Genomic DNA, 25,811 nt, shown 5'->3' with positions numbered 1-25,811 from the left:
AAATGACAGGGTACCACCATGTTCACGCTACATATGGCTAGTTTGACAGCCCTTAGAGTGCTAATGTAGCCAGCACAAGATAGAGTGGCTGCTCTACTTATTAAATTAGGCTACTCTAATTTAAATTGGTTGGGATGTGGCCAAAATTCTGCTAGGTCTGGCATGCTGCAGTCAGGGCTTAAATACATCTTTGTTCAGTACCTTTGATTTCATGGAAAGATGCTTACTTCAGCTGAAGTGTGAGCTGGAGTCTAAGCAATATAAGTCTAATATAACATAAGTCTTCAATACCTTCCTCTCCGTGGCTTTGTGAAGCTAAGTGGCCTGACAAAGATGCATTTTGTTTAGTGGTCCTCATGCCTTCCCCTCCCAATAACACAAGTGCTCCAGCAGTTTGTCATGAGGCAAACAAGGTTGGACTTGTCTCAAGATTGGGAGCCTCAAACCTGAAACACTAATTAACTGACCTGTACTGATCTACACTAACATATACTGCACACAATAGCATAACTAGCTTTTTATATACAAAAGTAAAAACCACATTCCATACTAAGAGAGAGCTTTTGTGGCCCCACTGCAGGGGCATGGAAATTTGGCCATAAATGAGAAAGCTCCATAATCAAAATCAGAACCATGTACTAGCAGTGAGTATCTAGCAATGAGGCGGGCTGCAGCTATAACACAGCTGACAGGAAGGACTGGGGATGGACTGCTTCTTGTGGAGAAAGTAAACATGAGTCAGTCTTCCCCATCTTTTTTTGAAGAAGGGAAAACAAAATAGTTGCTAGAATCACAAATCAATATCAGTTTCAGGAAGAATGTAGAGAAACTTACTGCCAGGGCACCACAAGAAAAGTGACATTTCCACAGTTAAGGGAAACCCTGAATCCATTCATTGCACTCTTTTTCTACTATTCAATTTTATTTCATATTCAAATTTATTCTTCATTAAATCCTACTGCTTTACTCTCTAATACAGCCAACTTCTGACAAAAGATTTATAGGCATGCTGTTTGGAAATACATCAACTTTTTCAGCAAACAGAGGCAGGAAGGAAGAAAAGCGTTATTTTCCTGTTCACCTCTCTCTTCCCCCCCCTCCCCTCCCTTCCTCCAACACACTGGTTTCATGCTCTACTTTTGGATGTGATCATAAACTGGCTCAAAACATTTGCCTTGCAGGGACAAAACGCCACCGATTGTTTATACAGATCCACATTTCTGGCTCCTTTTTCTTCCTCTCTTCCTCACATCATCTACCTTTCTCACCTTCCATCCTTCTTTTTTCACATCTTTTTCTTAACAACCACCTGGTACATACTTCAGAAGGCACAGTGCAATAACTGAAGGGGAATCACCAGCACAAGACTTATGCATCCCTTAATCCTTTACACTTTGAAGGTGTAAAAAAGGCCAGCACAGTATACCAGCTAGCAATGAAAAAACCAAAACAAAAATAGAGAGCCTAAACCACATATTTCTGGAAAAATTTCTGTTCACAACAGCACACATTATCCTGCAATGTAAAAAACTGAGTGCAGTTTACAGCTTATATTGATTAGCCATTCTGTCCTTTCAAAATATTTCATCAATTTTACCTGCTGCCTTTTTTTTTTTTTTTAATCATTTACAGGTACTTTCCTTCTTGATAGTATTAGTCAATCTCAAAGTGATTTACAAAAGAAGTCAGTATTATGTTTCCTATTTTGCAGGCAGGAAACTGAGCTAGAGACAAGAGATGGACCAAAGGTCAGATAGCTGGCTGGTGGCAAAGATAAGGTTAGTTTCCTCTTCTCCAGACTTCCAATTCAATGCCGCAGTGAATATGTCTCTCTGCTTCTGTCTCTGGGTGAAATCAAATTCTCTCAAGATAGTTTTTACATAAAGTATTTAATTGTGAATGGTACATTTACAAAAAAATTTTGTCTGGAAGCAGCACACAATGCTACTCAAGTATATTTGCATATATACTATGTATTACTTGATAAATAAAACTCAGTCTTCTCTCCTTTTAGAGAGAAAACAGATTTCTGTACACTCCAGTGAAGACCTTACTATATTAACATAATAAATGCAGTGAGACCTTAGTTTCAGACAAATGAAGCCGTCTAGGGAATCACCATTAGATGTTACCTACCAAATTTTTGGTCAAACCTCCATGCTGGAACATGTGCATTGTGCTTCAAGTTGCTGTTCGTTGGCAGAGGCACTGTTACATAGATGGGGCCATTCACAGGGATTGGAGTCCCATCGCTGTTGAGGAGATGAACACTGACTGCAGTGACAGGGGTGAGGTCATACCTAGTGCTGTTTCCTACCGAGAGAATGAATGAACATTGTGACTACACAATTTCCCGGAATTTAAGATACACCCATGTGGTTCGACACTGTGGTACTAGACTGACATATTTCTCAAGGGATAGTAGTAGTAATCTTCCCTACCTTAAAAAATCCAAAAAACCCAAGATGTATATGCTTCTGTATTTTTCACTAACTTTGGAAAATTCTGAAGACAAGAAAACTACAATACAAAAATCTCCTGCATATATTTTCTCATCTTCATTCATCTTAAACTAAAGACATATGAGTATCACAGCCATAATCACAGCAAAAAAACCCACCTCACAAGCCTTTATTTGTATAAGTCCGTACTATAACTAACAAACTCCCAAACAGTGACACTGCAAGCATGATTGGTCATATGTTTAAGGATGCCAGGATGTATTTCCTTTGGCCTTTCACTGAAATAAACCAAGCTAAATGGATTATTAGGATACACATTGTTATCTTCTTGTCTATGTAAGATAATAATTATTCTTTATGTTTAAACTGCACACCAATGGACATGACTTCATGACAACACAATTTAAAAATAATGTTACAACCTTTGAACCATTTAACCATATGAATCAATGACAGGGAAAAATACCAGACATATATATGTATTCAGTGGGAAAAAAGCTTTAGGTTTAAAACCAAGGAGATCTGGAACTCAAAGCTGTAGTAGTTTAAACCAAAGAGATGGAGCTTCCAGCTTCACAAGGGGCTCAAGCTCACCTGGCAGCAGGACTGCTGCTAAGAGTAGAAGTCCTGCCCTTAAGAGCAGCAGCCCTGCCGCGTCCTTCGTGCTGGCTCTGGGGGTTGTGCAGCTGCTCGTCCTGCTGTGGGGCTAATCTGAGAGAAGGAACAGGGGTGCCTGGCTGGCAGAGAGTCGGGGTACTGCCTCTCCTGTAATCCCGGTGCCTTACATCAGCATATACTGCCTGTAAAAGCACATTCACACCCAACAGTGGTATGTCACCTGCAATACCAAGGCACAACAAGGGGTCCTCAGGAACATGCAGTATCTCAGCGCCAGCGTTCATCAGGATGAGTACATTTGAGGCGGCAGTGGGAAAGCAGTAAGACCTTTAGGATTTCTCTTAACAGTGAGTAAGTCTCAAGGAATGGCCTTTATTAAATTCAATGTCTCAGAGTAACAGCTCACCAAAGTTAAGACATCACCAGGAAATGGGGGTGGGGTGGGGTGGGAAGTGGCAAAGGGAAGGAAAAAAAAAGACAAAACTCCTCAGAATGTTAAATTCTTTGGATTTTGCAAGAGGTCCCAAACTGAAGACATGGAAAATAACCAGGAGTAACTTTGCATGTGGCTAATTTACTATAGCATCTACTCTGATGCACATTTTTGCAGATTTCAAGGCGAGTATCACTGTTGCACTGCTGACAGGCCAAGGATGGATGAAAGCGCACACACCAGGCATACGCTCTGCTTTGATCTACTGTGAACTGAGGGGCAGAAGCATATCTTCCAGGAGGATTAAAGTGCTGAGAAAACAGGCACTCTGAAGATGGCCATATAAAAAAGCAACAGAGGTAACTGAGAGAAAAAAACAGAAAAATAAGGTTTGAGAATTCAACTAGGGTGTAGGGGAAGGTTACCAGCCCACCCAAGCATTTATATTACAGGCTCCAGTGGTGCACAATATCATCCCTTACAGCCTTAGAATATAAAGCAGAGAGTTAGAGGAGGGAATTGGTGGGGAAAAAGCTGTTCCTTTATTCCTAATCGTTCAATCCACTGCCTCTGCCATACACCTATAACTTCTGTCAGATTGATGCTTGTCCCCAGGTCACTGGACTTGGGCCGCTAGGTTTCTCAGGCTGGTATCAGAGAAATAAATTCCTGTTGTTAAGTATCATAACCTGACTACATTCTGGCATATACAAATTCCTAATGACAAAATGTGTAACTTCAGATTTTAGAAACATTTAGATTAATATCTAAGATTAAATTATGTTTTATATTTTACTTATTTTTATATATGGAAAGTTTTGAATTTTTCTTTCATTACTGTCTCGATAAAGCATATCTGCCTAACATCTGTAAAAATGAGTTTTCAGCCCCAGAAAAAGCATTCTGGTTGTGAAACACTGTTCGCATTTTATTTACTTAAGATGCACCACTGCTTTGCTCAGTACTGGGCTGAACAAGTTGTATTAGAAGACGTAGAAATTTCTGAAATCCACTGAACTTTGGCAAGAAGAAATAATCCTTCAGTTTGCCATCTTGCATAGTATGTAAACGCTCATTAAAAAGATAATTTTTTCTCTTTTCTGTTATGAAGGTAAATTAAAATCAATGCTTATGAAACTCTCACATGCTATAAAACTGATAAGCACATGCACAGATTAAATGGGAATGTACTTCAACAGATGTCAGCTTTCATTTATCCCTTGTCATTTTTGACATCGGTGACCTGTGAATAGCTCTAAAAATAATCAGAGGAAAATCCACTGTGACTTAGACTTGACTCGTCATAAAGAAACAAACAGCCTACAAAACCAGCAGCAGCAGTGGTTATTAGCCAGCTTGGTCCATTACTGCAGACGATAGAAAGTTTTGCTTAATTTGGTTAAAAGGACACGATTTTGTGAAATCCTTACTGCTCTCCAACTGGTGATTAATACAAACAATAAGCTAACACTATACAGGCTTGTCACCACTTGCAGCTAAATTATTTGAATTTTTATCTCTGGAACATGCTGATTCATGCAATGAATTTTCACGGTTCCATATTACTACTTCAACACCCAGTTGGGATTTTGTGAAAACTGTTGAACTCACAGAGAATAGGTTTTAGTTAGAACAACTGTAAAGTCACACTGGATAAACACTAGCCAGAGAACTGAGCTGATTGAAACAAATGGGAGGACCTCTCCAAAACTCTACAGACATGTAAATAAACTGTGAAAGAACAGAAGAGTAATTGGGGGGGAAGGAGAGGTGGGAGAGAGGGGAGAAAGGGCAGTGTTCAGGAACACTCCAAAATTTCCCATGCAAATTAATGCTAAGATTTTTCAGAATTCTAAAATTTGTACATTTTATGTACGAATTTGTACATAAACATTTGTACATTTTCTTTTTCTCTTGAGAACAGAAATATTCAAAAATCCCCAGCAGGTGGTGATCTCATTTTTTATTTCTTCAGAAGGTTGTCAGGTGAAATCTTCACCAAGTCGCTTGGAGATGAAGAAAAGGAAGTCAATCCAACTTTAGGATTTTAAAGTTTAATGTTTCCCCAGCAGGAGAAACTTCTACTAAAAATACAGGACATTTCACCTATATGATAGTGCATATACAAATATATTGTATTTGTAATCTGTATTGTACCATACCGAATACTACAGTATTCAGAAAACAAGGCTCTTCTCAGTCTCTTAAACTCCATTTCTTTGCTGGTCATTTTGGTCTTCTGTGACACACTTTTACTTGAAGGCTAATAAAATTAAAATCCAGGGCTCAAGTAGAAAAGTTCCCGTCATGCAAGCATACAGAAGACTAAAAAAACCAAGGGTGTGTTCATCTGTTTTGTAGGAGACTACGAGGTAAAACAGAAGAAAGATGATGTCCTGGTTGTGTAGTTCCCATGACAGGTGATCATCTGAAATCTTGGCAAGACCTGTTTTCACTAAATAAATGCAAGTGTGGGAAGTTGGGTTGCAGAATACTAAGGAAAGACTTGGGAGAGGAATCCCACACACATTGTCAACAGTTTGTTCAGTGGGTTTAGAGATAAAAAGAAAGGACATGAGGAAGTAGACAGACGAGTGAGATCAAGTGCATTCTTTTGTTTTGAAAAAGATAAGAGATATTTGATCATGTCTGAGTATGAAGAGCCAGAGAAAACTGAAGGTTGAAGATGAGAATAGGGAAACGACAGAGAGATAGAATGAGATAGGATGATATGTACTCACTGGAGCAGACAGAAGGATTGGAGTAAGGTAGCAGACATATTTCTAATTGTAATAGGAAAGGAGATACTCATATTTGTACAAAGGGAAGGGGAAATTTATTTTGCCTTTTTTGGTTTTGTTTTTAAGGAAAAGATAGCAAGCTCAGTACATACCGTTTACACACGTGACCTAGCATTCAAAGTCACCTAGATCAACACATCACAAGTAAATACATCCTAAGAAACAGCAGAGAGGGACCTCAAGGGGTTATTTAGCCTGCTTCAAAGCAGGCTCAGCTACGCCTGTGCCATCCTCACAGGTGATTGTCTACCTCTGTCCAGCACCTCAAGCAATTGATCCTACAGCTTAAACTATCCTCACCATAGCAAGGTTTTCCTAATCACTAGTCTGAATCTGTCTTGCTGCACTGCAAAGTCCACTGCTTGCTTTCTAACCCAATACAGACACAGAGAAAACATTATTCTCCTCTTCACAGCAGCATTTTAAGAATTTGAAGATTTCTGTGCTCAATTATTCTATTTTTATGTAGCCTACACAACACCAATTATTTCAATCAAGACTAAATGAGAAGTGGAAGAAGAGTAACAGGCAGTTGCAGTCATAAAAATGTATTACAGTTTTGAATTTAACAGCGGTTGTGTTTCTACTATGAATTTTCACTATTTTCCCTTTGGCACTAGATGAATTTGTACATTTCTGGCTGAAGATAGATTCAAAGCCATTGAAACAACTTTTAGTTGAAACAACAGAGTATTAAATCCTTGCTATAGAGGCATTTTATTTATTTTTAGAAAAAAATTAAACACGAATTTATGGCATTCTCAATTTACATTTCCTTTTGTCCCTCCACATTAATCTCCATTTTTGTATGTGCACATGCAACACATTTTGAGACTTAACTCTAAACTACAAGTGTAACAAACTTTTCTGATCTCCCAAGGCCAAGGAGTCTTCATCTTTGCTATTCAGTAGCTCTTTTTAAGGGATAGCAGACCTTGCTCTCTTGCTTATTGGAACAGCATTTTGGTAGGGCAGTTGTCATCCAAATTTTAAAGAATGTTTGCTGGCACAGGGAATGGAAGAAATGATATGGTCAAAAGTTGATCCCTGGACCAATATGAAATCAGAGCAAAACCAAAGTAGTGGGTTACCTGTTCCATTTCCATCTAATCCTTGCAAATAAGGAAAACTGTCCACTTCCCAGGGTGAACTGGCTGCAGTTAAATATGCTGTCAAATCACTGTAGCTAGTGTTCTCTGGTAATTTCACAGATCTTCTCTGAAAGTGAACTTGTGGCTGAGTCCGTGCACCTAAAAAAATTAAGAGTGACTTTATATTTAGGTGTTTGTATTTATGGAAGCATATTTACAGTTTTTTTCATTACAAATTGAAATATCTTGAAAAGGACAGAGACATCAGAAGGCTATTACAAATGAGAAGGAAAAACAGTATTTTTACATTTATTTTCCAGTTGCCATTATTTTTCCACAAGTATCACCGAGCAAAATTGGGAAAGCATCTAATGTCAGAAGCTTTTCTGACCACATTATTTCCCAGGATCACCTCAAATTTCATTACACACTTCTTACAGTGAATATAACTGAAACTAAAACTGAGACAGGGCATGTGAAAGCTTAGAAAAGCAACCATTTCACCATTTTTGTTTACATTTTTTCTTGAAATAGCAAGATAAATTAGCTTACACTCTTTAAAGTGATTTTCTAAGAGACTACAATTTACCTGTAGTCCCAATTAACTTGTGTAATTTCCATATTTAATTTTTACAAAGCTTTGGCCACATTAACTATCACTAGTCCTGAGATAATAGTAACTTTTTATTTAAAACACTGGATAAAAAAATTCACTTGACAAAGCCTGGGTGAGAAGAGTTTCCATATTTTCCCATGCAAAGAACACATCTAAACAGAACCAGATTACTTGGCATGTCAGATTTCTCTCTTTTCCTGTCTTGTACAGTATTAGTGTTTTTTTCAGGATCACTAGGTGATAATTGAAGGGTCTTTGCTGTAACATGATTTAAGACTGTGTCATGTACTATTGCATTTCATGTCTCATTTAAATCCCAGTTTATAAAGTCAATAGCCTTTTTCAACGGATGCTCACCATTACTACTGTTTAGGAACACACAGCAAGATTCCATCTGCAAGTTTCTGTGCAACATGCAAATTAATTTTTAAATCAAAAGCTATTGTATACTCCGGAGCTCATTTTGAATACTCACAGAACACTCCTCACACAGCACAAAATCAAGAGGCAAGCAGTTTTTTTCTTAATTCACATTTGACTATGCGGTTCAAAGATGTCAACTCAAAACAATTTTGCTTCTGTTCTCCTATTAGTCTCTGGCAGCACTTTTAGGTTACATGTAACTTCACTGTGAGAAAGATTAAAGAGCTTGACTCACAACTCCTAAGCTTTATAACTGCCAGTGTCATTAAACAGGAGACTGGAATCTTTTCTTACATTATTTTCTAGCAGGAGCTCTAGCTATGTGAAAACATAAAATTCCACAGAATAAACTTTGTATTGACCAATAAAAATTGCTATGTAGGTGGACAAGTATCTCCAAAGAGCTTATCATTGTTTAGCTGTCATTTCTTTGGTAATTCTGCAAGAAAAAGCTATAAAACCACTTTCATTTTTTAATTTCTGAAACATTTAAGTATTTACAGCAGGCTCTCAAGACTGGCAGTATCCTTAAGTGTTTTAGATAGTCATTAAACGACACCCGTGTGAAACAGGAAGAAATCTCCCTTACCTAATTTCTAGGCTTAAATGGAAAACAACAAAAAAGACTAAATAAATTGACTGCAATGAACTCGGGGAAGACTTATCTCCTGAGCGCTCTGCAATATCGTAGTAGTTTGCTGTACCTCAGGGACAGATCTGCTCAAACACTCGGGAACCTCTGACTGCACTGCTGAGCGGGCTCCTATGGCCCATAGGGATAAGCATCCAGAGTAGCAAAACAGGAAAAAAAAACACAACAAAGAAACTGGCATTAGGATTATCACTAACAGTTCAATGTAAAATTGTAGGGTTTTCTGCTGTTTAAATCTCTGGTTAAGATGAATTATTCAAGTTGCCAAGAACTGGTATTATATTTCCGAATATCTGAACTAACTAAGAATTAAAACCAAAGTAACTGTTGTTGAGTCTGTAACACAGTAGTTTATGGGGAGGGTCTAGGGTTTTCTATAGAAAAATGGTTGTTTTGTAGCACTGGGAGAGCTATGAGCTGCCAAATTTTAACTAGATAGGGAGGACTCAGAAAGCCAACCTCAGTTTCCTGAATCCTACAGGCAATGCAAAGCGTTCCTATGGCTGAGCCCCAAACCTGTCAGGAAACCTGCACAGCAATCAACTCAGATGCAAGTTTTAAGGTGGAAGAAAGAGCTTCCTCTAGTACATAGTACATAGTAGATAGTACATATACATACAATAAATCAGTGCAGCGTAGTTAATTCACACCCTAGATTAATGAACGAACTCCTTGATATTGAATTCACCCGAAACCTGCCACTCACCCTGACTCTTCCCTCAGCTGGGTCTCTCCAAACCCAGCAAGAGACTTCAAAGTGGCAGAAGACCGGGAGCTACCAGAAAAAGGCTTGTGGAAGCAGCTAACTTCTCTCACCACCTTGCTAGAAGATGTACTCCTTTAGCAGAGGTCATAGAGGATTTTGGGGCGTATGTTTGGGAGTAGACTTATTGAGGGAATTGGAAGTAGTAAAATGGAGAGAAAGACTTGTGCTGACCAGACTCTTATTTTTCAACAAGTCAACACTTATCACTGGGAGTGGATTATTATTATTGCTTCTATTACTGAAGGTATCTAGTTTTGACTTATAAAACCCAAACAAAACCCAAAGATATTTGAGTATAAAATTGGCATGTGAGCTCTCTCCACTTGGTGAGTGCCATGAGGTAAAGGACTGCTGAGCACTGATCTCATCTTCTTTAAACATTGTCTCATCAACACACCAGTCATGATTCAAATGCTGTCAGCTCTAGTTTGCCAGCACACACCTGAAGATGTAACCATCTCAAGCAGTCCCTGTAAGGCATGCTGGATGTGTGACACATGGCACCACACTAGCATATGAGCTTCAGTCTATGTGAAGTAACATCTGAAGTATCATCAACTCATGCTCTGATTGTTCATATGTCAGAGGCAGATAAAGGGTAACCACACAGCTCCATTCACCAAATGCTGAAGTTCAGCTAGTCACTGTGTCGGTATTAAAAAATTTAAATCATCCAGTGGCTGGCAAGCTCCATCCCTCGCAATTACTGACAAAGCACAGCAGCAGATTGTGATGCTATCATGAAAATGAAGCTAGCTGCATCAACTCTGGCAAACTTCTCAATTGCATAATAAGTCGCTTGCTTGATTAATTATTCAAAAGCAACTGGTAACTTATTGTACTAGAAAGGCCTTTCTTTCCCTTTGACTGGTGCTTCAAACACCAGTGTTCCCAGTCTGTTCCTGGTATAAAGAGTTCTGGTTTGCTCTCGTTTTGGCACTAAGGTAACTCTTGATCAGCTCTTCTGAAGCAGTGTGAAGTTACTGGGAAATAAATTGGAGAAGTAACAGAGAAAAAACTAGGTCACAAGGATTTTGGATTGAGACTAGAGAGGCTCCATTCAAATGCTGGTACAATGTCTAGGCTGTCTTTTATTTAGGTTTCATCACAAGAGAATTCCCAAGAAAAGGAGCGTGGGCTGGTCCCATAAAATAGTTTTTACTGGGCAAGACTGAGAGTTCACATCCCAACCCTTAGAATACTCCGGGTACCACTGTCTTCCTATATCCTCTTTCTCTGCTATACCAGCAGAACCAGTTATATTACTCTAATTTAAATATATTGGGAACACCCTGGATCAATTCACTGAAGGGAGCAAGATTATGTGGAAAATATTTGTGAGTGTCACTTGGCTGTTAAATGTCCCTCTACCACTTTAACATCCCCTATTTTTTTTGAAGAAAGGAAGCTGTAAACATGAAAAGATTGTTCTTTTTAAGTTAATTGCATAATATTAGCACATTTGCATAAGAACAAGATTATTTAATACAATATGCTAGTAGAATACTGTTGGTAAACAATGTTTCATGTTTTGGCTAATGGAATCCCTTGTGGTTTATCACAGTTCACCGTCCATCTAATTTACCTTGTTAGATAATGTCAGCTCTCAAACTGCAGAATATACATATGGCAGCTGTGCTGTTCTCCAGCTCCTGAGCATTCCATCAGCTCCCTAATTTGTTTAGTGCTTTTTCAGCTCCAGTCGTATCTAGTGCTATCATTAATGAAAAGCCTGTTGTGTCTGGATGGTTTCTAACAGTAAAAAAAGATGTCAAGAAGGCATAATTGTATTATATTCCCTCAGATAAAACAAGGTTATCTTGGAATATTATTGAAGGTAGTATTCTCCTGTTTATTAACTATCTGGTAGAGTTTAAAATTATGGTAATCATAATACACGTGAATAAGACACAGTTTATCTACAATAAGAGTGCTCACAGGAAGGATGTCCCCTTGCTTTGGCTCAGCAAGGTATCTTTAAAAACTTCTGTTCTTTTGTTAACAGACTTACCTCAGCTATCACATTAATTGGGCTAAGTTAGGTCAGATCCCTAGGTCAGATGAACATTTTATTCTTTACTGTGCAATTCAGAAAACACAGTGTTCATCTGACTGATACTACAGTTGCTTTAACTTCTGTGTTTGGCCTTACGAAAAGGTGATTTGAACTTTATTCTTCTAATACAGTGGGTTTCATCCCACAGTATGTGGTTTTGCAGGCAGCCTGCTAAGAGGTCCACAGGAAGTACTTAAGAAAAGCAAGTTTATATAGGGTATACAACAATGCAGATATAAGAAATTTGCAATTTTTCTATGCCCTAAATTTCTAGGGCATTCACAGTAGGAAGCAAGAAACAAAATAAAACCAGAGAAAATTCTTAGACAATAAGAACATCAGAAAATGTTTACTGCAAGGATAGTTAAATGAGGCTAGATTAAAAAGACATCCAACAGATAGCAAAAGAAATTTAATCTCTAGCTCTCAAATGGCACACTAAAGTCCAAACTTGTTTATTACCAAGTAATTCAAATTCTTTAGTCATAGCAGTTAGGAATGAATTTACCTATTAATCAATTTGGTAAAACCATCCCACAGAGGAGCATTCCTTGGGGAACTCAGAACTCCCCGCAAAATACCAGTCTCACCCACGGGATAGAGTTCAGAAAGTATAGGGCTGTCAGGCTTTTTGTTTAGTGTCACTCAAATTTCAATTCCGACTTCCAAAAACCAGCGTACCTTGAAATCCTGAGACTATCTGGACTACATCGTCATAGACCATTAGAGTAGCTGAGCGTTCAGGAAGAAGGCCGAGACTCAGTGAAGAGAACACTGTGGGAAAGAAGTGGTTTAAGTGGGATATATCTGAATTCTTACAAAAATAACCCAACAACAACAGAACTTACTTTCTTCTACATTTTTGCAGAAGCAGGCCACCCAAACTATTAAAATCATATTATATACATGATAGAAACCATGTACATTTTCTAAACCAAATAATTAAATTGCCAGGGTAATTATTATTGAACTAAACAACATGTTCTACACTTTGACTCCTGCAAGTCATGCATGGTAGCTCAAAGTACAGAAGAGTGCAGTGTAAAGCAGGGATTCAGGTTGTAATTCCCAGCTCCACAGAAAGACTTGTCATTACATAAAAAGCAGTGAAATACTAACTCAGTCTGACTGAATTATTTTTCTGTGCAACGACTACAGTTCTTGCCTCAGGAAGATTTTAATGAAACTTAACTTTTAAATACTTTGAGATGCTTACATAAGAAGTCATAGAGAAAGGCAAAGTATGATGAACAAGTCTGAATAATTTGCTTTAAAATACAGCATGTCCTTACTGAGTCACCACCTACATTACAGAAGTGCTATATATAGCAGAATTACTGTCATTCTATCAGTGGTGCGAAAGGGAACAGATAAATGGTATTTGCTGCGAGAAATCTGCCTGCAAGGACCTCCTTTGCCACTGTGTACTGACGTTCCTTACAGGGGGCTGTGTCTGTATGCACACACATCTTTGGAGAGTGAAGAACGTGATACAATTTCATGCCAAGTTCTTCAGACCCAGAAGACCAGAAATATGTATGGAATTAGCCACCGAGCACACCTGACTCCTGCACCCATGAAAACAGTAAGAAGTAGAGCTGCCTGCAGTCCATGCATAGCTTTCAAAGATAAAAGGAGAGGAGGAGATTAATGCAGACTAGTAATTTTTGCTAACTGGGCAGCATCCCACATTTGCACCTGGAAAGTACTCATCCCATTCTGAAATGACCATAAGCTGAGGAAGACATTTCCAGAACCGATTAATAAAAGAACAGCGCAAACTCTTCTGATTTTCTGGAGCTTCACAAATTTCCTCTAAATGAATATGTATTGCTTAATCCAAGAGACTACATAGACATTAGCTACAAATAGGGAGACTGTACACTATTTCTGTTTTAAGAAATATATTCTCTTTTTAAAGACCAGAAATTTTAGTGTTTGGGAGAAATACAGGAGAAAGGGGAAGAAACCAGGAGAAACACATTGATAAGAACCACCATCTAAAAGATGGTCTTAATAACATATATGAAGACTAAAAAAAAAAAAAAATCATGTTATTGCAAGTACAGCTGAGAATTTTCTTTCCAATGCTCTACATGTGAAACAGATCTACACATCAGGCAACATAAGTAAGAAAGCTTAGTGTAAGTAGCACTGAGGCCACACAATTACAAAATTTGTTTGTCTTTACTCCAATAACTTAATTTGTATGAAGAAATCTAACATAATTCAGACACCCCGGGGAGCTCAATACAATAAACCATGCCAACATCTTCTTCCATATATGCCAGACTATAATGCATATATAACCTCTAAACTTCCCTTGGGCTTTTCTGCACAATCTTTTCTCAGCATGACAAAGGCAGAAAGTCATAGTTTTTAAGGGCAGAAGGATGACTGTGATGATCCAGTCTTACTCCTGTGTAACTACAGCCTTCCCTGAATTAATTACTGCTTCAGATCCAATAGCTGTGATTAAACTAGAAAACATGTTGTAGAAAAACTATCCAATTTTCTTTTAAAGGTGTGAAGAACACACTGCAACATCAATGTTCTAGTAAATAATCATGAGACCAGTTAAACTATGTGTCTTTTTACCCATAAAAATTTATTGAGGTTAGACTTCCAGCCATTTGATCTGCTTTTTATACAAGCCTGCTAGACAGAAGAATTCTCTCTTACCCGTTTCCTGTTCTCTATGCGGGTGCTGATGGACTACGATCAAATTACCCCATGGACTTTCTCTCTGGTGAACAAAATAAATTAAGCACTTCCAAGTCTTTCCCTGTAAGCTGTATTTTCCAACCTTTTAATTTCTCCTGATATGACCCTGCACTTTTAAACATTTTTCTTGAAGCGTGGATGCAGAACCGGACACACGTTTCCCTGAGTGGCTGCACCAAGGACAAGTTCTGAAATACTATACTCCATCTTCTCAGTCTTTACCTTTTTTACAGCTAAGGATCAGATTATTCTGCTTTCTTGCAGTGCTGCATTGGGACATTATTTTCAGCCGTTCATCTACCATGACTCAGTGTCTTCTGCAGAGTCACTGCTTTCCAGATGAGCTCTCCTCTCCCAGAAATACCACGAGCATCCTCTGCTTCTAGAACTACATTTCACCACAGTGGATACCATGGTTTGCTTTGACTGACCCTACCAGCTATTCTGAACTGTACTGCCTCAGCAACTCCTGTCTCTTCATTGCACACACTGCTCCAAAAACATCCTCTTAAATATGGACTATCGGTCACAATTTTTTTTCTTCCAAATTATTTACGTGTAGCTAAGAGCAGATAGATGAGCACATCTTCCATCATGAACACTTCAACAACTCAAGTGATGTTAAATTAATGAACTGTTAATAAGTGGAGTCATGGCTCTGCTGATAAATAGTTTAATGGAAAAAGAGATCTTAATCTTTTCCTCCTACCATTTATCACTATGTAAATAAATAATCCTCCTGGTTAAGTGGTAAAGAGCTAGTAATTATTTTGGTTAATACAAGAAAATTTCATTTCTGCCAAATTATGAGGACAGAAAACCCTCAGTGCTTACTCCTTAAAGCTATTACAATGATATCACAAGTGCAGTGGCTGCACAGCTTTTCAGCATAAGATTATAACTACTGCATATTGACTGTGATGGAAGAATCCTGATCCTTCAGCAAAGTCCTATTACAGCACTTTAAACATTACCACCCACTCTCAAACCTACTCCCTGCTTGTGGTTATCATTTCCACATTTGAAGTAAATGTGTCTATAGTTCATTTACCACAGCACACAGGATGGCACATTAGCTTAAACCACCACTGTGGGTGGAATGCTGCTCAGAATGGCGTATCTGCTCTGTGGGGTGACAACTACTAGTACTGTTAAAAGGCATTTTTGGGAAATGAGGATCCCACTGTATACATGTGCCCAGACTGCACACTGCAGAATCAAGAATCAAATATGCTGCCTGTTTTCCATCATTCAACCTGCATTAAGAATAACAACAACAAAACTTCCATGGTTTTCAAAACTTCTATACTGTGCTGGTTACATGCATGATAGTCATTTAAACAGAGGGCATTTCAATACAAACAGTTATTGGAAAGTTTTTTAAAGACTACAGGCATCTTAGTCAATACAAAAAATAACAGCCTAAGTATCTTGGGCCTGAACATTTATGTCATGTCCCCTTTAAGGAGTAATTCAAAGAACAACCTATGAAATCTACATGGGGTGTATCAAGTTGTAACTTGTTGTTTCTTTAATCAAAGAAAGGATTAAGTTCAAGGTACAGAAAGCAAAAGAAAGGATTCTACTCCCAATTAAATCAATGGCAAACTATCTACCAGTTTCAATGGGGGAAGATCAAAGGTGAAAGGAATCTATTTTCTGAGTTAAGCTCACATTTCAGCCGTGGAAGGAAAGATTTTGTGGAAACTGTATACAATTACTGCTCTTTAAACATCAATGACATATCAAAACAATAATGCCATACTTGATTCTTTTCCCTCAAAATCAATATTTAAGAAAAAGCAACAAGCAAAATACCTAACCAAACAAACTCCAGGCCACGGAAGAGTAGGTCACATTCAAAAGATCTAGGCTATGAGTCAGAAAGATACGAGACACAAGGCAAGAAAAGGTTCAGGCAAGGAAAAGTCATTACATGCTTTAATCATATATGATTATGTCTTAAGAAGTACATGAAGTATGCTGAGGTAGCTGCACTTCATCTTATTTAAACAGAAAAAGAGGTCAAGGAAATTTCTAAACAGAGTCAATTATGGTTGGAGGGGACCTCTAGAGGTCACCTGCTTCAACCAAGCAGAGGGGTGTCCAGCTGAGTTTTGAATATCTTTAAAGATGGAGATTTCACAACGTTTCTGGGCAAGCTGTTCCAATCTTTGACTACTGCTGCTGTAAAGAATTGTTCCCTTTTTTTTATTTGAAACTCTCCTTGTTGCAACTCATTTCAGTTGCTTCTTGTTCTTTCACTAAGCACCTAAGAGCCTGGCTCCATCAAGTAGCTGGAAAATGTGGCAGAATACAGTAAAGGAAATGCAGAAGAAGTCAGTCTATCTTATCTGAAGCAAGCGAATGCAGATGAGTAAACAGCATGTTGAAATGCCTAAGGCATAATTCTGGGTTTGAAGAGATTCAAGTTCCTCTCCCCATCTGAAAATACATTTTCTGATTGACCTTGCAGCAAGTCACACAGTCCCTCTGGCTATGTTGACATTAATAAATAAAATGGAGCCAAAGCATGGGATTGAACACTGCCCTGTGATCATTTAGACTATTTAAATATTACTGCAATTAAAACCTGGCATGGCTTTGGCCTGGGCTAATTATCAAATCTGAGGTGATATTTAGGTGTGATTTGGTACAATACAAGTCTGGGACCATTCCCAAACTACTTGGACCCTAACTGTGGCTGGGGCAGATGAAAACGGAGGATGTGACCTTCATCTAGACATTAGGTCTCAAGGTCTGAAAGCCACCCTCAATCTGTTCTATTTAGCAGTACAGAAATAGTCTTCATGACTCAGTTTCCCCTCCTGTACAAGTAATATAAAGCGTCCCACTTCCCACAAAATTTTAAGGCATTCTGATAAAAACTAACATGCAAGTATTATTGTTATATTTCTTTGCCTGCAGAAGAAACAAACCATGCTAATTAAGTTAGAAAAAATCCGTACATCTGGATGACATAACCGCAGATTAAAACTGTCCTATGGACACGGCCAAAAACTGAAAGGCCAGGACTTTTTTTGTACGCTACAGCCTACAGTGCAACAGTTGTTGCTACACCCTGGGAGAGAGACGAACGAGTACATCACAGCTGCTGGAACAAAGCACTTCGAAACAGAGTTCCCATAAAGAAAAAGATCTGGAATAGATTTGTATTTTCTGTGGAGCTGTAAGAGCACCAACAGTTGTTTGAAAACTGACATAGCACTGCATCAAGGACAGCCAGGAGGAGAGCGAATCTCTGCACAGCCCTGATGCCACAGTTTAACTGAGGAAGAAACCTTGCTTTTTTTGAAATGCACAGATGTTTTTCCTCCCACCCAGGACTGTAAGCATTAAAACACATCATACAAAACTGTGTAACTTCCTTTAGATGCAAAATCTTACCTCAGAACAAAAATAAAGATCTCTTACCAGGCAATCTTACAGGTTTCCATGGTGCAGAATTTGGCACATATGCATGTTTACTAGCAGTCACTATCAGCTGATTGCCCAACTTATACTGAAACTTGAGGAAGGCAGTGCCATCTGCTCCTGAGGTTCCAGATGCAATGGAGATCTGGTTGGTAAAAATCTCAATGAAGGCTTCAGTTACTGGCTGATGTGTGCTGGCATCGCTTACGTGGACCTTCAGCGTTACTTCTGTAATGACAAACAACCACAGCAATTATTGTCCGAAAAGGTTCTGCAGGAGGCAGCAGTTAGAACATGTTAGCACACCAAATACCAAAAAGATACAGGGCTCAGTGCTAACCTCTGACACTTTGGTGCCTGGCCTGCAGTTCTTCATTTTGGGCAGTCATTCTTTAGAGACACTGCAGATTCTGCCACAAGCCAGTCCAGGTCCTGAATTATTGCCCTACTGCTAACTCTAGCTGTGGAGGCATCTATAGTCCACCTATGACCCACATGCAGCTGGGCAGCACATCACCAGGGGCAGGCAATATTTCCTTTGATGGGCAACACGTCAGTCTCACAGTAGCATCATAATTCTAAATGTGTGTGCTATCAGACAACATGTATTAGTCACGGATAGCACGGCATCGTAACTCTCTAACGTCCCTGCCTTGCTGTGCCTCTGCTCCAGCCAGCCTTCTCCACCAGCAGTGGGGAGAGGGAAAGGCTGGAAGTAGGCTGTGCTCCCTCACCCCTTCCCCAAAACATTTCTTTCTTTGTGTAGCAAAGGAACAGAGGAAATATGCTGTGACAAAAGCCCAGGAAGAAAGTGGGCAATGGAATGGGCTGTGTTACAGTCAGAGATTTTGAACCCCGGTGGGAGAGACTGCCCCAGCTGGCACAGGACTTCCCTGGTGAAGTCTAACCAAAATGGTGAAAGCCCACAGTATCAGGTCCTTGTCCTCAAAGCACAGGACCACCAGGTGGGATGCAGAGTGCTAGCAGTAAGGAAGACAGGAACACTTCCCCCCCTGCCACCCTGTTCACTGGCCCTTTTTCCTAAGGGGCAAAAATGTCACAGCCCCTAGTGATATCTGCTTGTCAGCCCTGACACTACTCTATTACGTGTCCCCACATACAACTGGTGGGCATGAGAAGCAAAGAAGTGATGGTTAAGGAAGTCAGGAGAATCATACATCTTGTAGACGTGCAGTCAGAAGCTAACACAATGGACTACATTTTCCTTGAGTAATTTGCCATTTTTCCAGAAACTAATTACTTGTCTAAATGTTTCCAGATGTACAACATTTGTCCACTCCGGGGCACTCCTATGACTACACCATGCATTGTGTCACCAGGCTTTTGTTACATAAGTTTTGTGCAAGACAGTCCCTCTGGAAGGCATTCCTCTATATCTACGATTATTTTTCTGCCCCTCCAATAGTTCCTCTGCCTCATGCTCTAAAATAGCAGCTGTTGCCTTTCTTCAATAACTATGACTTAAATGCAATGCTGTGTTGAAAAGACCCAGCAATGGTTCAATGCCTCCACCAAGCCACTCCTTGGATTTTTTCGTTTACAGTCGCCTTGTTCTCCTAAATGAGCACCTACCTCCTCTTTTCTCTTCTCTCCCACTCTCCCCTTTGTCTCGTTCTCACCCTCATCTTTGGAAATTCTGTTGTTCTTGCCTGAAGTCCCATACCTCTGCTTACTCCATTCCCCAAGGTAGTGGATGATATTTTGCAAACTCCCTTTTTGTGTCAGGGGAATTCAACCACTAACAAGCAAGATGCTCACACTCCATGTGCATTTCTTCATGTGCTGCCCAGAAAAGAGAGCATGACCTCCTTTTCATATATATTTAAAAACAATACATTGATTTCTACAGAACAGTATCAGTGGTACAGTTCTGTTATATTACTACTGTGCATTAGGATTTTAAGAACTTATTTTGGTGTAAGCCCTGAGCCAGCAAGACATAACACCAAGAAGAACAACAAAGAACTTAACCAAATCTCTGTTGTGAATTTCAATAGTGAAACGACACAGCTGAGTATGCTGAGAAACGTACTGTAACAATATAAAATTTTAAAAGGATGTCAGGATCTAATACAAAAATATCAGCACCTCTGTCCTAAGGGCATTTCAGACAGAAAGATATTGGGCCCTTTTATAAGCGGAGACCTTCTGTCTGAATCCTACAGTACAGAAAATATAAGTGTCAGGCAGCCCTGAACAAAAACCCCATTAGAGAAATTCATCATCATCATCACAGCCCTCACTTTAGAACTTGGCAATGGAGGATGCCAATTTAGAGGGGATCAGCATGAAATACATTCTAGCTATTAAAGATTCTGGACTTGTTCCCAGTTTTGCGTTTAGTAGTCAAAGAAAACAACGTATAGTGAAAAGCAGTGTCCATACACTCTGGTGTGCATGTACAGAATGCCTCCTTAGAAACCTTGCCTTGACCACCAAGCAACTTGTGAAATCTTGTGCATGTGAAAGGCAGCCACATTAATCAAAGGAGGAACGCATCTGTATTTATGTATTTACAAACTGTACATGTATTTACAAACATGAGGGCAAAAAGCAACATAAGTTTTTATTTTCAAAATGTACAGGAACAATACGCTTAGATCTAAAGTCAGATAGCTGTGCTGTTAATGTTTCCCACCTTGCATTGCCTAGCAAAGAATGCTGAAGAACAGATGCGGTTAAGAATAATGGGTCATGCATTAAAGAAAAAGCAAGGAAACAGGACAAGCTGAACATTGTGGTTAGCAATTTCAGTAACATGAAAGTTTAGACTTTTCTAAAACAACCACATATAAGAAGAAACCAAGGAGCTCTGGAATATTAAATATTAATCAAGGAAGAGGGTAAGAAAACAACAGAAGTATCAAATCTATTTAATTCCTTATAGACATCCAAAATTCTAGAATAGAGACTATGACTGAAATTGATCAAGAGACAAAGACTGATAAACAAATTTTTCCTGAATACACAAATCCATCCCTCTCTTCCCAAACAAGAGAGCTAGCCATGGGTATCCCCAGTAGGAAATTCCTTTATCCTTCGTTCTATAGCTATACAAGGGCTTCTGTCTGCATCCTTCTCTCGTTCTGATAAGGAAGGATAAGGGTTTCCAAAATCCTGTTTCCAAACAGAAACAACAAAGGCCATCACCGAAGATGGAAGACTGATGTCCTGAAAGGCAACAGACTGGAACTGCTGTTCCAAACCACAGTCCCTAGATCTGACACTGGGCTTTTTTTTCTCCTCCTTTTTAATATTTAGACTTGTTTTTTCCTGAGAAGACAGAGAAAATCCTAGCATCCTGAACAACCCTAATTCCTTTTCATGTTTTATCTTCCCTGACATACGTGTGAAATGTATATAACTTGCTTAATTCAGGGCTTTCTCCCACGCAACAGCTCCTTTTTCTTCTTATCTAATGCAGCAGTGAATTCATGAACACTAAATCTGCATTATCACAGTAATTTCCACAGCAACAGAATGATTACAAGCTTTAAACTGGAGAGAAATTGTTGAAGAAAACCTCCTCTCAGACAGTGAGAGTGATGAGAACAATCTATAAAGAGAGACTACTATGAAAACTTAAAGCTATACAGTAAGTTTCAGAATTATTAGGAGATGCTCAGGCACTTCTTGAGGAACAGGAGGACTGAAGAAGGGTAAGAAGAGAGCGAAGGACAGCAAGTGATCCAAGATCAGTCTGACCTCAATTTAATAGGGAGGTCTTAGACGGAAGGATTAGGTATACCAGCAGTAGTATTTAATTAGAAAAAGCTGCTTAGAAGACTCATTATTAGCTAAGGAATAGTCTTTAAAATATCTGGCAAAAGTTTTAGTTGGTACTGTCAGCAAAACAGTGTGGATAAAGCAGATAGATTATTCTTGAGTTTTACAGCCTACCACAGCAAGGAGCTCACACAGAATTAAAGGCACATAGACTCAGAGAAGGAAGGACATCTGCAGTAAGTGGGGAACACGATAGAGGCAGGGAACTGGAAGCACTGCAGAAGATGAACTCCGACAACATGAACTGCTAGAGAAGTGTGCTTCATTCTTCGACAGCACTGTTGTGCTTTCTATTATTTACTACAGTGGGAATATTCCGTTACTAAGTTCTGAAAGAGCTTTGCTCTCTGCTACTCCTGAGGTCCTGGAGGAAGGAAGGGGACATAAAGGTGCACAGTGCTGATGTTTCCTCACCACAGAGCAAAGCAGAGATGGCTGAGGTGACAGATCCCGGGCTGATGAATTCACCCAGGGCAGCTGTGATCTTTCTCACCTCCCCAAACAGGCCAGCCACATTCAGGACAGGTTATGCCTGAGCCGATAGCCCTGTTTAATATACCTGGCTCCTGACCAGTCTGGTGTGAACGTGACTCTTTCAGACCTGGGCTGTCTGGCACATGGTTCCCTGTTGGCTTGCAGCGCAATGCAGGTGGGCGTAGATAGAGCCAGAGTAATTTGCCTGCACCACTAGCGCGTGCCCTGCCATTATATTCCTACAGGAATGTTCCATGTCCAAAGCAAGAGCTACTTACGTTAACTGTTCATTTCCAAGAGATAAGCCATGAGCAAAGATATCCTGCCTGAATGGGCAAAAAGACTGTGTGTCCCAATCCGAAAGCGCAGCTAGGAATGGGCCACTCGCAAATGTTAAATAGTGCAAGCCATCTGGGAAACCCTGCAACTCTGGCTCAAGAATACCAAAGCAAAGTGGGAAAAGGAGGTTAGTGGGAAAGCAGCAAATACAGGGTTACATTCCACAAAGAGAAGAAGGTTGCTGTATCTGTATGCTCAAGCAAGTCTAGCCTAAATCTCTTTTCTTATAGTTATATCCTTTGTCTTCTTTCAGCAATCACATCTTACTTGTTTTTCAAACAAGCACAAACCAAAACTACTAGTTACAGTGAAAACAGCTGCTTCAGTGTAACTCTCTCCCAGTTTTCTAGTACTAAATTTATTGTCAGCTATATAAAAATACCCAGCATCTCCAATGTTATAATTTGGGAAAGTGAAATAAAAAAAGACAAAAAAACCCCCTTACACGTTAGCATTCCAATCCAGAATCCCATCTGTCTTCTTAATCTGATTTTTTAGATTTTACTAAGTCTAAACTTTCTCTGAGCAATCCTTCCTGTGCCATCTGCTTTATGAACGTACTGCCTCCTCTGAAATACAAGTAAACAAGACAACTATTTCTGCAGTTGCAACCCCTCTTCTTAGACTCACAACTGCTCTTTATATTGCTGTGAACTCCCAGTTTGGGAACAGTTTCCTTCAGAACTGGTATCATCAGCACTGTCTGCTATAACCGAACTCCTGAAAAGTGAAAAGCACTGTTTTGGGTTTTTTTTTTTTTAAAAAAAAAAAGCCAAATGTTACATAGAAAGAAAAATCCTGAGCAATCCGAGTGATAGCATACTGTCAGATCTCAAATACTGGAAAAACAGAGAAAAATTATGACACAGATTGGAAGTCAAAGATCACAATTTTATTTAGGTCCCAATCCTGCAATTTGGTTTCTGTGCACACACCCCTCTGTCAGGCAGACTCCCACCGACGTCTGCTGGACAGATGATCTCTTTTGTGAACAGGCTGACACAGGCATCCGTTATCACTTATCTTTTCCTCTGGGGGTCCCCTATCCATGGACAATGTCAGGATATTACCAGAGAAAGAGATATTTAAATTATCTAGGTTTTGATTAGAGAAAGAAAACTTCCTGCTCATTTAAAAAATGCCATTATGAACTTCATTTAAAATTGTATCCTCTGCTCTGACTGAGCTTACTGGCAACATGCCTTGTTTTCAATCCTACAGCCAAACAATACGATTTTCATTTATCTAAAGGAAAATATTTTCCCAGAAAAAGGAGTTTCTCCCATCCCCTAGCCACAGATGCCAACTCAAGCATTTACATATCGTCATGTCTTTCTAATGTACTGCATCAAGAAGGCTCTACTGACAACCACACTTCAAAATAGTAGCAGAGTATGTTCATATGAAAAAAAAGGAAACGTGTATGTAAAATCCCTCCAGAAGCACACAGACTCTGATATTCATTGATGCCATCACTTGAAAAGTAAGTTCACAAGTACCACCTCAAATGGCAGACTAGGCCTGCTTGTAGATAATTCACAGCAAAGACGATGACATCCTCTGTTCAGAACAGGCTCTGGTCCATGTTACAGGGAACCCGACCATGCAGAGGGTGGGATGCAGGAGGTCTGCTTCTGCTCGTCACCTGTTCAGCAATTCTCGAGGTTATACCAGGGCTGCTGCAGTCCCTGGCATCAAGCACAAAGATCCTTACTTCCATCCACAGCACTGTTCAGAACTTGAGTAAGGACCACACAACAGGGCTTGGTTCTCAGGCCCAGACTTCAAGAAGTTAGAAAGCAGAGGGGTTCAGAGAAGAGCCACATAAAAATCCAGTGGACAGGGAAGCAGCCTTGGGACTAGCCATCTGAAGAACCCTACCTCTTCTGTTATTTGAGAGAAGGTTGGATCACTGTGCATAACAAGGAAACTGCAAAAAAAAAAGTCAGCTGAGGACCTTTGGTCTTGCTGACAGAGGTACAGTATGACCCAACAGCTGTACACTGAACTTAAGCAAATTCAGGTATCATTTCTTAGCAACAAGAGCACAGCTTACTAGGAGGCAGATTCACCTGTGCTCACAGACTATGGGAAGATTTACTTTCTTTAAAAAAAAAAAAAAAAAAGCTTAATTTTAGTTCTAGGTGTTTAATTAAGGCTTACAATTAATGTTTAATTCTGGAGTTAATAGAATCAATGTTTGATTCTAGAACATTTATGAAGCCAGCCCAAATGGTTGTCTGCAGTGCTCCTTTTCAGCACTGCAATCTGAATTTGCTAAACACTTTTCTGCTTTACAGGTCATGGGGAAGATATCAGTATGGTCCTCTGCACGCTCTAAGCACTTGTAGTGTGATGACTCTCACACCTCAGAAGCCAAGGAGGAACTTTTCTCCCCCAAATGCACAACTGGCTGTGATTTCTGAGTTTTTCTTTTATTCCTCTCCTTTGCTCTTCCTCAGAAACAATAGAGATCTGATACAACTGGAGCTGCATAGTCCACTCTCTTTGCTGGCACAGAGAAGCCCCTCTGTGATGCCCGAGCATCATGCTCACCTCATCTCAGCGGACAAGCAGGATCTGGGGTTGTGGAGGAGGCTGCTCTTGGGTGGCACCTGAGGCGTTTTCACCCTTCTCTGCAGCACAGTTTGATTCATCTGCACTTATCATCTAACATTCCTTGCCACTGCAAGTGCCTCAGGCATTGCTGGCACTGTGGCTGGTTCCTCTAGTGCACAAGAATTTAATTTCCAGAGGAATGAAATGGTTTAGCTTAACTAAAATAATTAGACTCAACCCTCAATATTCAAATAAAGCACAGTGGTCTGTGATATAAAGGTCAGACAAAGTGCTACTTGCCTCTTCAGGTTTAAAATCTATTAAACAAAGCATTTAAAAACTAAAATGATAAATACATTAGTTTATCTCAAAATACATTATCTCCTAGTCATAATGCACATAAATTTTAATAAAATGTCACAAAAGGAACTCTAGTATAAGAACTAGAGCAATTTATCCCATCTCCAGTGACAACCAGGCTACTACACAACCATGTACTCTAGGGGGAGGGAGGGGCAGTTAAAGTATAATAAAATAAAGACATTTATCACACAA

At 39.5% G+C, this 25,811-nt stretch overlaps 1 protein-coding gene across 1 annotated transcript in view; it reads right to left on the bottom strand.

Moving 5' to 3' along the window:
• FAM171A1 (family with sequence similarity 171 member A1) overlaps positions 1-25,811 on the bottom strand; it is an 87,946-nt gene that overhangs the window by 17,812 nt on the left and 44,323 nt on the right. Inside the window, exons 2-5 of the mRNA XM_059818488.1 lie at positions 18,078-18,305; positions 12,600-12,692; positions 7,406-7,564; positions 2,137-2,313 (exon numbers count right to left, since the gene is read on the bottom strand). Coding sequence (XP_059674471.1) covers positions 2,137-2,313; positions 7,406-7,564; positions 12,600-12,692; positions 18,078-18,305 — 657 coding nt within the window. The remainder of the gene's footprint in view (positions 1-2,136; positions 2,314-7,405; positions 7,565-12,599; positions 12,693-18,077; positions 18,306-25,811) is intronic.

Source organism: Gavia stellata, chromosome 6, assembly GCF_030936135.1.
Source record: "Gavia stellata isolate bGavSte3 chromosome 6, bGavSte3.hap2, whole genome shotgun sequence".
NCBI lineage: Eukaryota > Metazoa > Chordata > Aves > Gaviiformes > Gaviidae > Gavia > Gavia stellata.
This window is presented reverse-complemented; position numbering and strand designations above follow the sequence as displayed.